A 15,476-nucleotide genomic window follows, 5' to 3' on the forward strand; every position below is an offset into this window, starting at 1 on the left:
ACCTTGATCTTCTTGGTTCTCCCGTTAGTGTGAGTGACTTTTCAATGAGTACAAGGCGTTCCCTAATTGGACAAGGTGAAGATTGACATGTCATGCGCCCCTGACACATTACCAGGAAGATTGTAGTGATCTCTGTAGTAGCACCAACTCCTGCAGTTGTGGTCAGTATCCACAGTGGTTCCTCAGGTATGAGATATGCATACATACATTGAGCCAAGCTTGACCAATGAAAGTATGCAATTAATATCAAACCTGAAGTTCAGCTTTAAATAAGCAGTCTGTCATATATGTGGTGTAATGGGCCCCAGAACAGATTAGAAAGGGTGGTATGGCATCCTGTTCTGTCAGCAAGAGAGAAAGAGAGGAATATTTCAACAATGGGGTTACAGACAGCAATAAAAGCACTTTATTAATAGTAAGGAGGCATACTATAGAAACATTGGCAGGCTTTCCTTGCTGCCTGTGTGTCCTTTGCAGAGATTTATCCCATCTTCCTGTTCCAGTGACACACCAGCCATTAAGGAAGTCCTACCAATCAAAACACAAACAGCAATACCAACCTAAAAGTAAAAGAAAAAGCTTGGCTGAAATTCCACATTTAATATTGCCAAAGCGTACCTGCAAAATCTCCTCAACTTCCCTTTGGATGAGACAGCCACTCAGTTCAGGAGCTACTTCTTCAGGTTTAATGTTACCTGTTACAATCGGTCTGATAAAATTAAGGTGTCGTTTGTGTTCTTCTAGACTTTCAATGTCTTTGAAGTCTGTATCTGCAAGTGCTCGAGATAGTCCTTCATATTCTTCAATGGACAAAAAAAGATTGAAAACCTTAACAAAACTGAAATAATTAACCGAAACCACACTCAAGTCAAGCAATCCAAGCCACTGATAAATAATGACATTCTCTGTGTTGTCTTCTACATGGCACGGTTTACTGCCTAATATTGTTGGTCCACATGCATACTTTAATGCCCAGTGGTTCTTTGGAAGCGTCTCTTAAAATACCTGTTGCTTAACATTTGCTGTTTTCAATAGGTATAATTGTTGAAAACTGTATATATTGAAACTTATTAGCCTTTGGATGTGGTGCCTGTATTAGCTTCCTTTGTCTGGCTTTTTAGCTTTATTTTGAACTGGTGATCCTGCCAATCAAACACTTTCTGTATTGGGGCTCGTTCACACATGTGGATATTGTTACAGCCCTCTCTAAAATATCGCCTCCTCCCTGCCTGTCAACGCTCTCTGAAATGTGATCCACAGATCACTTTTCAGAATGGGTTTGACAGGAGGTGAGGAGGCGATATGCTCCTCACCGCTTGTTTTAACCCTCAAAAGGCCAACCTACAAAATAGAGTAATTAGGAAAATCCTGCATTATTGCCACTGGATGGAGTTGACGATCATAGGAAATAAACACTTATTTACTATGATCGTCAGCTCCATCCAGTGGCCATAATGCTGTATTTTCTTGATTCACTCTATTCTTTATGAATGATAAACATTTGACCTGGAGAGAACATAGCCTAATGATATTAGTTTTTTCCCCCATTCACTAAAGAACAAATGTACATGCAGTTTCACAGAATGAATAACTCTGTTTATGCCATGTACACACGGTCGGACTTTTCGGCTACAAAAGTCCGACAGCCCGTCCAACAGACTTTCGACAGACTTTTGGCGGACTTTCTAACGAACGGACTTAGCTACATACGATCACACAATAGTCCAACGGATTCGTACGTGATGACGTACACCGGACTATAATAAGGAAGTTGATAGCCAGTAGCCAATAGCTGCCCTAGCGTCGGTTTTTGTCCGTCGGACTAGCATACAGACGAGCAGATTTCTGGGTCCGGCGGAGTTACGACGTAAAGATTTGAAGCAAGTTCCAAAACTAAAGTCCGTCAGATTTGCGACTGGAAAAGTCCGCTAGAGGTCCGGTGGAGCCCACACACGATCGGATTGTCCGCCAGATTTGGTCCGTCGGACCAGTCCGGTCGAAAAGTCCGACCGTGTGTACGCAGCATTAGGAGTAAGTTACTAAATAAATACATTACAAATGACAAAAAAAGAGAACCAAAAGGTCAAGGCTAGAAATACATCATTGTGATTGTTTAGTTTTCTTTTGGCAAGAGTGAAAGAGCCAGTTTGACTGCAATTTGAAGTGAAGGGTAGAACAAAAACAAGTTTTCAGGGAGCACTTTCATTGGAAATAAATACTTATTTAGAATGATCATCTGCTCCATCTAGTGTCCATAATGCCATATTTTCCTGATTCACTCTATTCTGTATGAATGTTTTTTATTCAAACAGAAGGAAAAAAAGCCAAATTATATTTGGTTTTGCTCCATTCACACAAAACGAATGTACATGCAGTTTCGCTGAACAAATAGCTCCATGATTTTTTTTTTTTTTACTAAATTGAATCCTTAGTGTAGGATATTACATAAATACATTGCAAAGGACTGTACAATAGTTTTATGTTCCAAAAAAATAAGAATGAAAAAAACATTTGATAACTTGACTGCCCGATTACATACTGGACCATGCCAAATATTGCAAAAAAAGAAAAAATGCTCAACTTCTTACATGGGGGTATATTTATAAAATAAATAGCAGAGCTATCTGCATCTTCAAATGCATGTACATTCCTTTTGTGTGAATATGTGTAAAGAAAATTTATTAGGCTATTTTGTCTCCATGTCGAATGTTAGTCTTCATATGGAATAGAATGAATCAGGAAAATACTGCATTATCGCCACTGGATGGAGCTGATGACCGTAGGAAAACATATTTACTAGATTCTTTAGCTCCGTCTAGTGGCAATAATGTGATATACCAAGCGTGCATTATTTCACATTATTAGCAAACACTTAAAAGCAAAAGTAACAAAAGTCTGATTACTGAAACCAAACACAAAAAACTTTATTTTTTTATAAGAGTACTCAACCCATTCCCACTTGCCCCAGTGTCTCTTTAATAAGTTCTGGATGCTGGAGGGGTGGGAAAGATTAGCCAATCATGTGACCACTGTGATTGCTTGGCACAGTGGTCACATCATTGGAAACTGGTCACAGGATTGGAAGCAGCTATTGATCATTAGTGGGGTCCAAGAGCTGTCTTTCACAGTTCGGTCTCTATGCTGGAAGTGTGCAGCACAGAGACATTGGCCGCCCAGCGACAACATATGTGCAGCGTGTGGGCATTAAAGCTAGGGTTGCACCAATACCATTTTTTTAAGACACAAGTACCAATACTTTTTTTTTTCCCAAGTACTCGCCAATACTGATTCCCAATACTTTTTTTTAACGTCATGTAACAGTGGCACTAATATGCAGCACTGATAGGTGGCACTGATGGGGCGTGGACTGTGTCAGTATATATTTTTTTGTTATTTTTTTCTTTCACAATGCTTTCTTTTTTTTGGGGGGGGGGGGGGGAGTGGACGGTGTCAGTGTTTTTTTTATTTTTACAGTTTTACTTTTAAATATTTATTAAAAATTTTCCCTGTTGGGGGGGGGGGGGGGCTTTGGTGAGATATTAGGGGCCTCAGCTGCACTGAAGATGAATGGACAGGAGACAGCGGCTCCTCTCCATTTATAAACTGAAACATCGTAAACACAGTTTACATTGCTCAGTTAGTGATCACTGACTCTGTGCATTCAGAAAAGGAAGGAGCCGGTAAATGACAATACTGGCTTCTACCTCCACTCTCCATCCTGACAGATCTGGGGGGGGGGGGGGGGGGAGACCGGCAGAGGGGGCGGAGGAGCACAGAGGGGGACCACAGGAGGACATGGAGGGAGACATTAGGAGCACAGAGGAGGACACAGAGAGGGACTGGAGGAGGACACAGGGGACAGTCAGGGACGATCGGTGCAGAGGTGGGGGCAGTTACAAGCGCTGATCTCCCTGTAAAGATTTCAATAAAGCCGCTGAAAGCCACGGGAGGGACAGTAGGAGAAGCAGCTGTCAGCTGCTTTATTGAAATCTATATTAGGGAGATCAGTGCTTGCAACTGCCCCCACCACCGCATCGATCATCCTCGACTGTGCAGGTATCGGATTAAGCATCAGAGCATTTGCACGAGTACAAGTACTCGTGCAAATGCTCGGTATTGGTGCAACCCTAATTAAAGCCTATCCTTTTGCTGCAGCACATGTGTGTAAGGTGGTCGTAAAGTGGACACATAATAGATGACAACCCCCCATTTATGCAAACACTAACAATTTCATATATTTAAACAATTTAACACCTTTTTCCTTCTTTTCTCCAAATGGTAATTCATTTTTAACATAATGGAACACTAGATTGTTATTGTTACAGCTACAAATATTGAACATTTTGATCAGGGTGGATTTGATTTAAATCATGATTTAAACCACTAGTAAAAAGGCTTGATTTAAATCAACTCGACTTAAATAATCATTTTTAAAGAGCAACCGTCATCTTTCTCCTGCAGCAGCTCCTCCTCTGACCCGCTGTTGACTCACCAACAGTCTCATTCACTTTAATGAGACAGCTGATGATGTGGAATTGACACAACAAGGCGAGGAACGTGGTGGCAGCTGGCGAGTGGATGCCCGCTAACAGGCGCTGCCCTGATGGATCTGAAATGACGGGTGATCTTTAAATGTAAGGACTCATTCTTGCTGGTAGTTAGAATCTTTAATATTTGCAAACAAAATGAAGGTTTCCTATTTAGAATAATAAGCTGTCAGGTTAGTAAAACAGCGATATCAGAACCGATTCAATCATACAGTTTGTAATGTACATAGATTTGCAAAACAATGGGATAAAGGAATATTCCTGAACTTTAAGTTTTATCTCATGGTTGCCCAGAAATTGTGTGGATGAATCAATGCAGTGCGTTATCTCAGCTTGCATTCATTGAATGAGTTTACCAAAAATGTAAATATTGCAGAATATACAGCCTCATGCTACATAACTAAAGCTCCATTTCATGCTGAATAAACTAAATTATTAATGTATCTTAAATAGAAAACTATCTCTAGATAGATTTTTACTCCAAAAGCATTTTATTAAAATACATTTGATTTAAATAAAAAAAAATATGATTTAAAATCAAAAAAATCTGATTGTTTTGATATTTTTTTTTTAAATCATTGATTTTTAGCCACCCTGATTTTAATCTTGCATTTTTGCAATGGATATATGTCAGCCCTATCAGCTTGGGCCTACAAAGCAACCCTGGCATTAGACGCACAATTACAATGCTGTATAACAAACCTGCAGCACGTAGACCATCTATAAGTCCTTGATACCATCCTTCAGCTTCCAGGTCCAGCAGTTTATCTATAAATAATTTTGCAGCTGCAGTTGGTCCTTTTGCCTCCTCAGCCTTAATCTGGTCTATTATACCTTCCAGGAAATAAAACAAAGCACAAAACATGACACTAAATGTAGACCAACAGTACTTTGAACACCAGTTACTATAACAGTGTAATACAGAAATAAGAGTATTCCAATCACAAAGTGCCTGACTCATCTAGGACCTTTGTTATCTGAAATCCATATTGCGGACCAGGGGTCTCCAAACTTTTCAGTACAAGGGCCAAATTCCATTTTATAAATTAATTAATAAAATTGAAAGGAGAAGTCAAGCCTGAGCTTTTTAAGCTGGGCTTCTCCTAAGGGTCACAGGAGTGCAATTCGTTTTGCATTCCTGTGACCCGTTTACAGCGTAGAGTGGTCTGAAGTCGGCTCTCTGCTGACGTCACCAGGATCAGTCCAGGCACCGCATCATCCCGACTTAGGAAGTCTGCATGTGCCAGCTACCTGGACTGATGGCAGTCTCAGCGAGCTGCTGAGGCAGCCGCTCTCAACCCCTCCACAGCTCAGTGCTCCAGTGAGCATGGAGGTGCAGAGCAGGAGAGATGCTGACTAATGGTAGGGTGTATCTACTGTTGCTTGGGTGCTACTTTGTTGTGGGTGGGGGTCTATTGTTGAAAGGGGGTGTGTATTGTTGCTGGCTGCAGGGGATATATTTTACAGCTTATTATTAACAAATGCCATGCAAATTACTTGGCACCACAAAATGACACTTGGTTCTGTATTCTCTAAAAGGGGTGGTACTGGGAGGTGGATAGGGGGAGGAATCAAGGGACAGGGCTTGGAGGTGGGTAGGGGTGACTTAAAAAGAGAGAGTTCCTGCACCTATTCTCTGAGAAAAAAAGCCCTGGCCAGGACGCTGGTGGTCTTATGGTGAAGGTTGGAGTAGGGAGAAGCAGAGACCATAGGCAGCCTCTGTTGACCTGAATCCTCCATATGTGCACAGTGGAGGATATGCCACTGACCCTGGCTGATAAAGTTGCAAGCCATAGTTTGGAGACCCCTGTTCTAGACAGAATCTTTCCCTGATCTTCCAGGACCTACTCTATAAACACAACAGGAAACAAGGCAATTTCTCCTAAAGTAAGGAACATCTTTGCGAACAAAAATTGTTGCTGTAACTAGGGATGCATCGATATATTGGCCGCTGAAATGTATCGGCCGAAAATAGGTTTTGCTGATATAAAAAAAAAAAGTGCCAATAATGGAATCCTGTGTCCTATTGGCTTCAATGCAAAAACACCACCCATTGACATCAATGCACAAATGCCCCAATTGATTTCAACGCAAAAATGCCCCAATTGATTTCAACGCAAAAATCGCGTTCCAATGACTTCAATGCAAAAATGCCAGCAAAAATGCCAGCCACATTCATTTTTTTTTTTCAACTGTCCATTTCGGTTTTCAGGAAAAAAGCAGAAGAGAAGCGCCTCCGGGTCAGAACCAGTTTAAAAGCTTTATTGTACAAAACGATTTTATCCACTTACATGAAAGAAAGGCGAGTTGAGCACAGATCCCTCAGTTAGTGTTGTCACTGCTTGTGTGCCTGTAAGTGAGCTCAAAACCAGGGGAGAGTGGAAAGGCAGTCCCGTCCAGCAGCTTGTGTGTATGCAGCGTCTCTGGGTTGAGAACGAGGCTTGGCTCGTGTGGGTGATGGAGCGCAGGTCTACAACGTAGCGACGTCACTGGTGTTGCGACGTTTCGGCGCATGCGCACTGTATACCACAGGCGCGCGCCTTTCTCAAGCATTCCATCCAATCCATTATTGTTTTTCCTCAGAGGACATTTGCATTGCATTAACAGTAACAGCGCTACTTACCTCTACATTTCGGTTTTCAGCCAAGTGCATCCTGAATTTTCATTTTGGTGCACCACTAGCCATAACAAGTGTCCCCACTGGAACATTCCCACTCTATGGGGGTTATTTACGAAAGGCAAATCCACTTTGCACTACAAGTGCAAACTACAGGTGCAAAGTGCACTTGGAAGTGCAGTCATTGTAGATCCGAGGAGGACATGCAAGGAAAATAAAAAACAGCATTTTAGCTTGCACATGATTGGATAATAAAATCAGCAGAGCTTCCCCTCATTTCAGATTTACAGCGAGTGCACTTCCAAGTACACTTTCAGTGCAATTTCAAGTACACTTTGCACTTGTAGTGCAAAGTGGATTTGCCTTTTGTAAATAACCCCCTATATCTGGTGACAACTCAAAAGTTTGGATTTCCCTTACTTTTAGTCCCAGTGACAATAGTCATTATCAAAATAGAGCAGGTGAATCTTCCTAGTGGGGACACAGGCAATAATAATAGTTACTAGAAAAGGTACAATTTCTGGGGAAATTGTGAAAGTGTTCTTGCCTCTGCAACTGGAGTGGGCGGAGTAACTGGATGGAGTGGCTTGAGTAACTGTGAAAAGTGTTAAAAAGCTTAATATTTTAAAAAGTATAAATAGTAGTAAAAAAGTTGAAGTCCCATCATTAGCTGAAAGAGATGAACATTTTTTTCAAAAGTTTTTTTTTTTTTTCCATAATGAATTATTTTTTTTTAAACGAAATTTTTTTTTTCAAAAATATTTTTTTTTTTCAAAAACTGCCATCAAAACTGCCCCATCAGAATTGTCCCATCAAAACTGCCCCATCATATTGCCACCATCAAAACTGCCCCATCAAAACTGCCCCATCAGAATTGCCCCATCAAAACTGCCCCATCATATTGCCACCATCAAAACTGCCCCATCAGAATTGCCCTATCAAATAAGCCCCATCATACTGCCACCATCAAAACTGCCCCATCAGAATTGCCCCATCATATTGCCACCATCAAAACTGCCCCTTTATAATTGCCCCACCAAAACTGCCCCATTATATTGCCACCATCAAAACTGCCCCATCATAATTGCCCCATTAAAACTGCCCCATCAGAATTGCCCTATCAAAACTGCCCCATCATATTCCTTTATTATAAATCAGTACATGGTGTGTCTGTCCCCTCCCCTGGGCTCTGTAATCAGAGCTGAGATGCTCCAGCCACCTTCCCCCCTGTGTATAACAGAAGCTTTGGTAACCATGGCAACAAAACAAACACAGTACACTCTGATTAATGGCTAAAATTTCCTGAATTGACCTCTAAACAAAAAGCTTTTTCTCAAAAACTATAAATCCTACAGCGAAGATCTTTATATTGTGAGAATCACAAGACCCAGACCTAGATTTTGATGTATAATATGTCTCTGAAATATTAAAAATAGAGGCACAGTCGCAGTTTAGAAATTGCCCTTCAAATTTGAAGGGGCTAGAGTGTAGTTTCAATGAATGTCAATGGACGGGGTGAGTTGCAAACAAATGGTCATATTGTGAAAACTATCAGGACTATGGCTTAGCCGTGGACATGTTTAGTGGCAGCAGGGATAGCTGAACGTTTTGATATAAGATTTGTGTAGGTGGGCTTGAAAATGAGGGAGTGGCGGCAGTTTAGAAATCATGTTCTGATTTTCCAGCTTTTGTCATCTCCCACTCTAGTTTCCCCATTTATTCCTATGGGACCAATTTCGCCGCAAAAACTACGATATTTCGTGAACCATTCGGCGAAACGTTCCACAAAATAATAGCACACCATTCGGGAACAATCCGCACGTTTCGGTATATTACTTGTCTATGTAGTGTAAAAACTGTGGGAGGAGTTAGGGTGGTAAATTTGGCTATAATAATAATAATAACTAGAAAAGGTACAATTTCTGGGGAAATTGTGAAAGTGTTCTTGCCTCTACAACTGGAGTGGGCGGAGTAACTGGGTGGGGTGGAGTGGCTTGAGTAACTGTGAAAAGTGTTAAAAAGCTTAATATTTTAAAAAGTATAAATAGTAGTAAAAAAGTTCCATCATTCGCTGAAAGAGCTGAACATTTTTTTCAAAAGTAATTTTTTTTTTCAAAAATGAATTTTTTTTAATCAAAAATGATTTTTTTTTCTTCAAAAATGATTTTTTTTTTCAAAAGTAATTTTTTTTTTCAAAGGTAATTTTTTTTTTCAAAAATAATTTTTTTTTCGAAATTATTATTTTTTTTAAAGTAATTTTTTTTTCAAAAATAATTTTTTTTTTTTCAAAAATATTTTTTTTTTCAAATATATATTTTTTTCAAAAATAATTTTTTTTTTAAAAGAAATTTTTTTTTCAAAAATATTTTTTTTTTTCAAAAATATTTTTTTTTTTACATGGGGCGGTCATAATGTTTTGGCTGATCATGGGGTGGTCATAATGCTTTTGTCACCTCCCACTCTAGTTTTGAACATTTCGCCATTCATTCCTATGGGACCAATTTCGCCGCAAAAACGTCATTTCGTGGACCATTCGGCAAAACATTCCACAAAGTAATAACACACCAATCGGGAACAATCCGCTCTTTTCGGTATATTACTTGTCTCTGTAGTGTAAAAACTGTGGGAGGAGTCTACAAGCATTATCAAGTCTAGCAGATGAAGTCACATGCATTTGGAGTGTCTCAGCATCTTGTGTTTACAACCACTGTTTCCTAGCAACGCTCATGCCCTGTTTATGCTTCCCAAATACTACTTCATCAAAACTGACCCATCAGAATTACCCCATCAAAACTGCCCCATCAAAACTGCCCCATCAAAACTGCCCCATCAAAACTGCCCCATCATATTCCTCTATTATAAATCAGTACATGGTGTGTCTGTCCCCTCCCCCGGGCTCTGTAATCAGCTGAGATGCTCCAGCCACCTTCCCCCCTGTGTATAACAGAAGCTTTGGTAACCATGGCAACAAAACAAACACTAACAGTACACTCTGATTAATGGCTAAAATTTCCTGAAATGACCTCTAAACAAATGGCCGTATTTTAAAAACTATACATCCTACAGCGAAGATCTTTATATTGTGAGAATCACAAGACCCAGACCTAGATTTTGATGTATAGTATGTCTCTGAAATATTAAAAATGAAGGCACAGTCACAGTTTAGAAATTGCCCTTCAAATTTGGAGGGGGCTAGAGTGTAGTTTCAATGAATGTCAATGGACGGCGTGAGTTGCAAACAAATGGTCATATTGTGAAAACTATCAGGACTATGGCTTAGCCGTGGACATGTTTAGTGGCAGCAGGGATAGCTGAACGTTTTGATATAAGATTTGTGTAGGTGGGCTTGAAAATGAGGGAGTGGCGGCAGTTTAGAAATCATGTTCTGATTTTCCAGCTTTTGTCATCTCCCACTCTAGTTTCCCCATTTATTCCTATGGGACCAATTTCGCCGCAAAAACTACGATATTTCGTGAACCATTCGGCGAAACGTTCCACAAAATAATAGCACACCATTCGGGAACAATCCGCACGTTTCGGTATATTACTTGTCTATGTAGTGTAAAAACTGTGGGAGGAGTTAGGGTGGTAAATTTGGCTATAATAATAATAATAACTAGAAAAGGTACAATTTCTGGGGAAATTGTGAAAGTGTTCTTGCCTCTACAACTGGAGTGGGCGGAGTAACTGGGTGGGGTGGAGTGGCTTGAGTAACTGTGAAAAGTGTTAAAAAGCTTAATATTTTAAAAAGTATAAATAGTAGTAAAAAAGTTCCATCATTCGCTGAAAGAGCTGAACATTTTTTTCAAAAGTAATTTTTTTTTTCAAAAATGAACTTTTTTTAATCAAAAATGATTTTTTTTTCTTCAAAAATGATTTTTTTTTTCAAAAGTAATTTTTTTTTTCAAAGGTAATTTTTTTTTTCAAAAATGAATTTTTTTATTTCAAAAATAATTTTTTTTTCGAAATTATTATTTTTTTTAAAGTAATTTTTTTTTCAAAAATAATTTTTTTTTTTTCAAAAATATTTTTTTTTCAAATATATTTTTTTTTCAAAAATAATTTTTTTTTTAAAAGAAATTTTTTTTTCAAAAATATTTTTTTTTTTCAAAAATATTTTTTTTTTTACATGGGGCGGTCATAATGTTTTGGCTGATCATGGGGTGGTCATAATGCTTTTGTCACTTCCCACTCTAGTTTTGAACATTTCGCCATTCATTCCTATGGGACCAATTTCGCCGCAAAAACGTCATTTCGTGGACCATTCGGCAAAACATTCCACAAAGTAATAACACACCAATCGGGAACAATCCGCTCGTTTCGGTATATTACTTGTCTCTGTAGTGTAAAAACTGTGGGAGGAGTCTACAAGCATTATCAAGTCTAGCAGATGAAGTCACATGCATTTGGAGTGTCTCAGCATCTTGTGTTTACAACCACTGTTTCCTAGCAACGCTCATGCCCTGTTTATGCTTCCCAAATACTACTTCATCAAAACTGCCCCATCAGAATTACCCCATCAAAACTGCCCCATCAAAACTGCCCCATCAAAACTGCCCCATCAAAACTGCCCCATCATATTCCTCTATTATAAATCAGTACATGGTGTGTCTGTCCCCTCCCCCGGGCTCTGTAATCAGCTGAGATGCTCCAGCCACCTTCCCCCCTGTGTATAACAGAAGCTTTGGTAACCATGGCAACAAAACAAACACTAACAGTACACTCTGATTAATGGCTAAAATTTCCTGAAATGACCTCTAAACAAATGGCCGTATTTTAAAAACTATACATCCTACAGCGAAGATCTTTATATTGTGAGAATCACAAGACCCAGACCTAGATTTTGATGTATAGTATGTCTCTGAAATATTAAAAATGAAGGCACAGTCACAGTTTAGAAATTGCCCTTCAAATTTGGAGGGGGCTAGAGTGTACTTTCAATGAATGTCAATGGACGGCGTGAGTTGCAAACAAATGGTCATATTGTGAAAACTATCAGGACTATGGCTTAGCCGTGGACATGTTTAGTGGCAGCAGGGATAGCTGAACGTTTTGATATAAGATTTGTGTAGGTGGGCTTGAAAATGAGGGAGTGGCGGCAGTTTAGAAATCATGTTCTGATTTTCCAGCTTTTGTCATCTCCCACTCTAGTTTCCCCATTCATTCCTATGGGACCAATTTCGCTGCAAAAACGACGATATTTCGTGAACCATTCGGCGAAACGTTCCACAAAGTAATAGCACACCATTCGGGAACAATCCGCACGTTTCGGTATATTACTTGTCTATGTAGTGTAAAAACTGTGGGAGGAGTTAGGGTGGTAAATTTGGCTATAATAATAAGAATAATATATATGTGAGATAACAATAAGTGGTCTTGCTATGCAAGAACACTTAACTAGAAAAGGTACAATTTCTGGGGAAATTGTGAAAAGTGTTCTTGCCTCTACATCTGGAGTGAGCGGAGTAACTGGGGGGAGTGCCTGGAGTAACTGTTGTGTGGTTGGAGTAACTGTGGAAAGGTTGAACTGGGCAGATGGGCAGAGTAACTGAGTGGAGTGTTTGTAGTGAGTAAAGATAGTAAACATTACACTAACCAATTGATTGATCAAATTTAAAAAGTGCACAAGTGCTAATGATGTAGAAGGTAGAAATATCGGTAAATGACTTTGTCGGACACAGACTTAAGGGTTACCAGGATTTATTCCGCCCCAGCCAAAGCATAGCACCTGACGGACTCGCGTCCCAAAATCAAGTGTGTCAAAAACAGTTTACACAGTGTACATATAATTTCAATATATTGCATCACAAGCGAACTGGCGGTATATTTCCGTTATACATTAACATTAACATTAACATTTTGAACAGTCAACTTTTTGAACTTTTTGGATACAAGGCAATTCATTAAAGCATATACTTTAAACCCTTACAAATTTTCAGTTTCTCTGCAGTTTTGCTCCTTGCTGTTTCTTTGTCTTACTAATCAGCAAGCAGGCTATAGCACAGGAAGGAGAGGGTGAGTGTGATGAGGACAGTGTGATAGGGCGAGCTGACGTGCTGCATCTACCGTCTGTAGGACGGGTGATCGTTTTAGCCAGCCGGCTTCTTATGCTTATTTGAATCTGCTACACTGTAAGTGTTATTTTAATTCTTTTAATAAACCTCAAAACCAGGATTACGCTATGTTGTTTCCCTCTCTTTTCCCGGGGTACCCCTAAATGAGAACAACCCCCCAGCTAGGAGTCTTTTATTAATCTCCATGATAAGAGTGATTTCCTGTGACTTGGTGGACTAGTGGTATCATCACCCTTTGGCTGTATGAAGTGGCATGTCGTTTCCTAGAAGCCCATCCAATGAAAGGCCCTGACCGGGTTAAGGTCGCAAGCCCCCTTGTGCTTGCCGTTTGGTAAGCGCGCATTTTATTTTCAGCTACCACCGTGGTGCGGTGGAGGAATTTTTTCTATTTTACATTTCCTGCTTTAAAAAAATGGGGTCTGAGCCTATGTATTTTCACAACATTTATTTGGACTTTATTCACTGTGTTAGGACTGTCCAGTGAACACTTATTGATTTAGGTTTCAAGAACTGTGTTAGTTATTTAATTTGGGTTCTAACCAATTAGTCCTATTCAACACTGGTACTAGTATTTACTCCTATTTACAGCGCTGCTATATTTGTTATATTGTTGTATTAGTGTGTGTATCTCACATAGAGTGGCTGCTTTTGTTATTATGTAGTTTTTTTTAATTTTTTTTCACTAAGTTATTTTCATCACTATTTTGGTTATCCCCTATTTGGTCATTCACAATATTTCACGAACAGGTACCCTTTTTGGGTGCACTACAGCGCGGTATTCCTCTTACTATATGATGAGGACAGATGTCTGTGATGGATGGGGGGGAGTAAGTGAGTTCAGTGTCTAACAAGTACACCGAACATGAAATATAGAGAATGATGTTTAGCTAATTGTAAATGGTCCCACATAACTATGGCCACGTAAACTGACCCTCATTGCCACTTTATCTGTTTGATGACCACTGTCTCACAACCACTGTTTCCTGGCAACACTCATGCCCTGTTTATGCAGGCTCTAAGCGTGTTCACAACCACTGCTCAAAACACAATACACAGGATAATGGTAGCTGTAATAACTGTGCAGTACTCCTGACTGGAGACACTGCTGCACCCTGGAGATGTAAATGTGATCCAACAGTGTGTTTTTTTCTGTGGTGGCTGCCCAGACCAGTTGAGTATATCCTCTTGAGTGAAGAAGGTCAGATATTGGCTTCTTTTCTCTGCACAGAAAATCTTCATTGAAATCTCCACAGAGTATTATAGGTTGGCAATCCATTATTTCCAAAGATTCCAAGAGGCCCAGCAGGTTAGTAAGGAATTGGCCAATACTGTAATCCGGTGGCCTGTAAACGACAGCGATCAAAGCTTGTACAGGGGACTCCAGTTTGACAACCAAGAACTCCAAGTCAGTCACATTGTGATGATACTGCTTTTCATAGGCCTTGAAATGGTTTCTGACATACAAGGCGACACCTCCGCCACTTTTACTTGCAATGTCAGGAAGGTTTGTGTACGAGAGGTGTCTGTTGCGTTTGAACAGGTTGTAGCCCTCCAGCTGGAGACTTTCAGCAACAGAAGAGCCTGAGAGATGAGTTTCAGTGAAACATAAAACATCTCCAAGTGTCAACTCATGGTGAGATTTGATATCTTCAATGTGAGCTGGTAATCCTTCCGTGTTGTGATGGATAATTGTTAATGTTTGCTGTTTGTCTGTTGTCTGTAGAAACTTTAAGAGGGGCATAACACTTTCCAGTGATGCTTTCTTCATTGAATCCAGGGAAGCTGTGATTTCAGGATCAGCAAAGATCTTCTTCTCATCAAAGTCGGTTATGTACAGTCCTTGTAGTGTAGTCGTTCTACTCAGAGCAACATAGGCCATTCCCGGTTGGAAGACCCGTTTCAATGAGACCACTGCCGACTGTATCGACATCCCCTGACACTTATGAATCGTACATCCAAAAGCCAACTTCAGGGGGAACTGCCTGCGAACAACTCCTTTCTGTCTCAGGTTTTCCTCTACCCTTTCTATGTACACCAAGTTGTCAGCATCACAAGACGACTTGTTACGGTATCTCTGTCCTGCATTTGGATTGTCCAGCACAAGCCCAAGCTTGTTTACCGTAGTAGCACCATTCTCAGTCTGGATGATTATTCTTGCAATCTTGCCAAATGTCCCGTTAACAAGCCCGTCTTCTACATCAATGTTTCTTGTGATCATGATACGGGCACCTTCAGCTG

General features: G+C 39.9%; 1 protein-coding gene across 2 annotated transcripts in view; it reads right to left on the reverse strand.

The window, feature by feature from the left end:
* LOC141148939 (antiviral innate immune response receptor RIG-I-like) overlaps positions 1-15,476 on the reverse strand; it is a 171,229-nt gene that overhangs the window by 108,956 nt on the left and 46,797 nt on the right. For both annotated transcript variants that reach the window (XM_073636850.1, XM_073636840.1), the window contains exons 3-4: positions 5,250-5,381; positions 619-800 (exon numbers count right to left, since the gene is read on the reverse strand). In XM_073636850.1, the coding sequence (XP_073492951.1) occupies positions 619-800; positions 5,250-5,381 (314 nt within the window). The remainder of the gene's footprint in view (positions 1-618; positions 801-5,249; positions 5,382-15,476) is intronic.

Source organism: Aquarana catesbeiana, linkage group LG01 (genome assembly GCF_042186555.1).
Source record: "Aquarana catesbeiana isolate 2022-GZ linkage group LG01, ASM4218655v1, whole genome shotgun sequence".
In the NCBI taxonomy this organism is placed as follows: domain Eukaryota; kingdom Metazoa; phylum Chordata; class Amphibia; order Anura; family Ranidae; genus Aquarana; species Aquarana catesbeiana.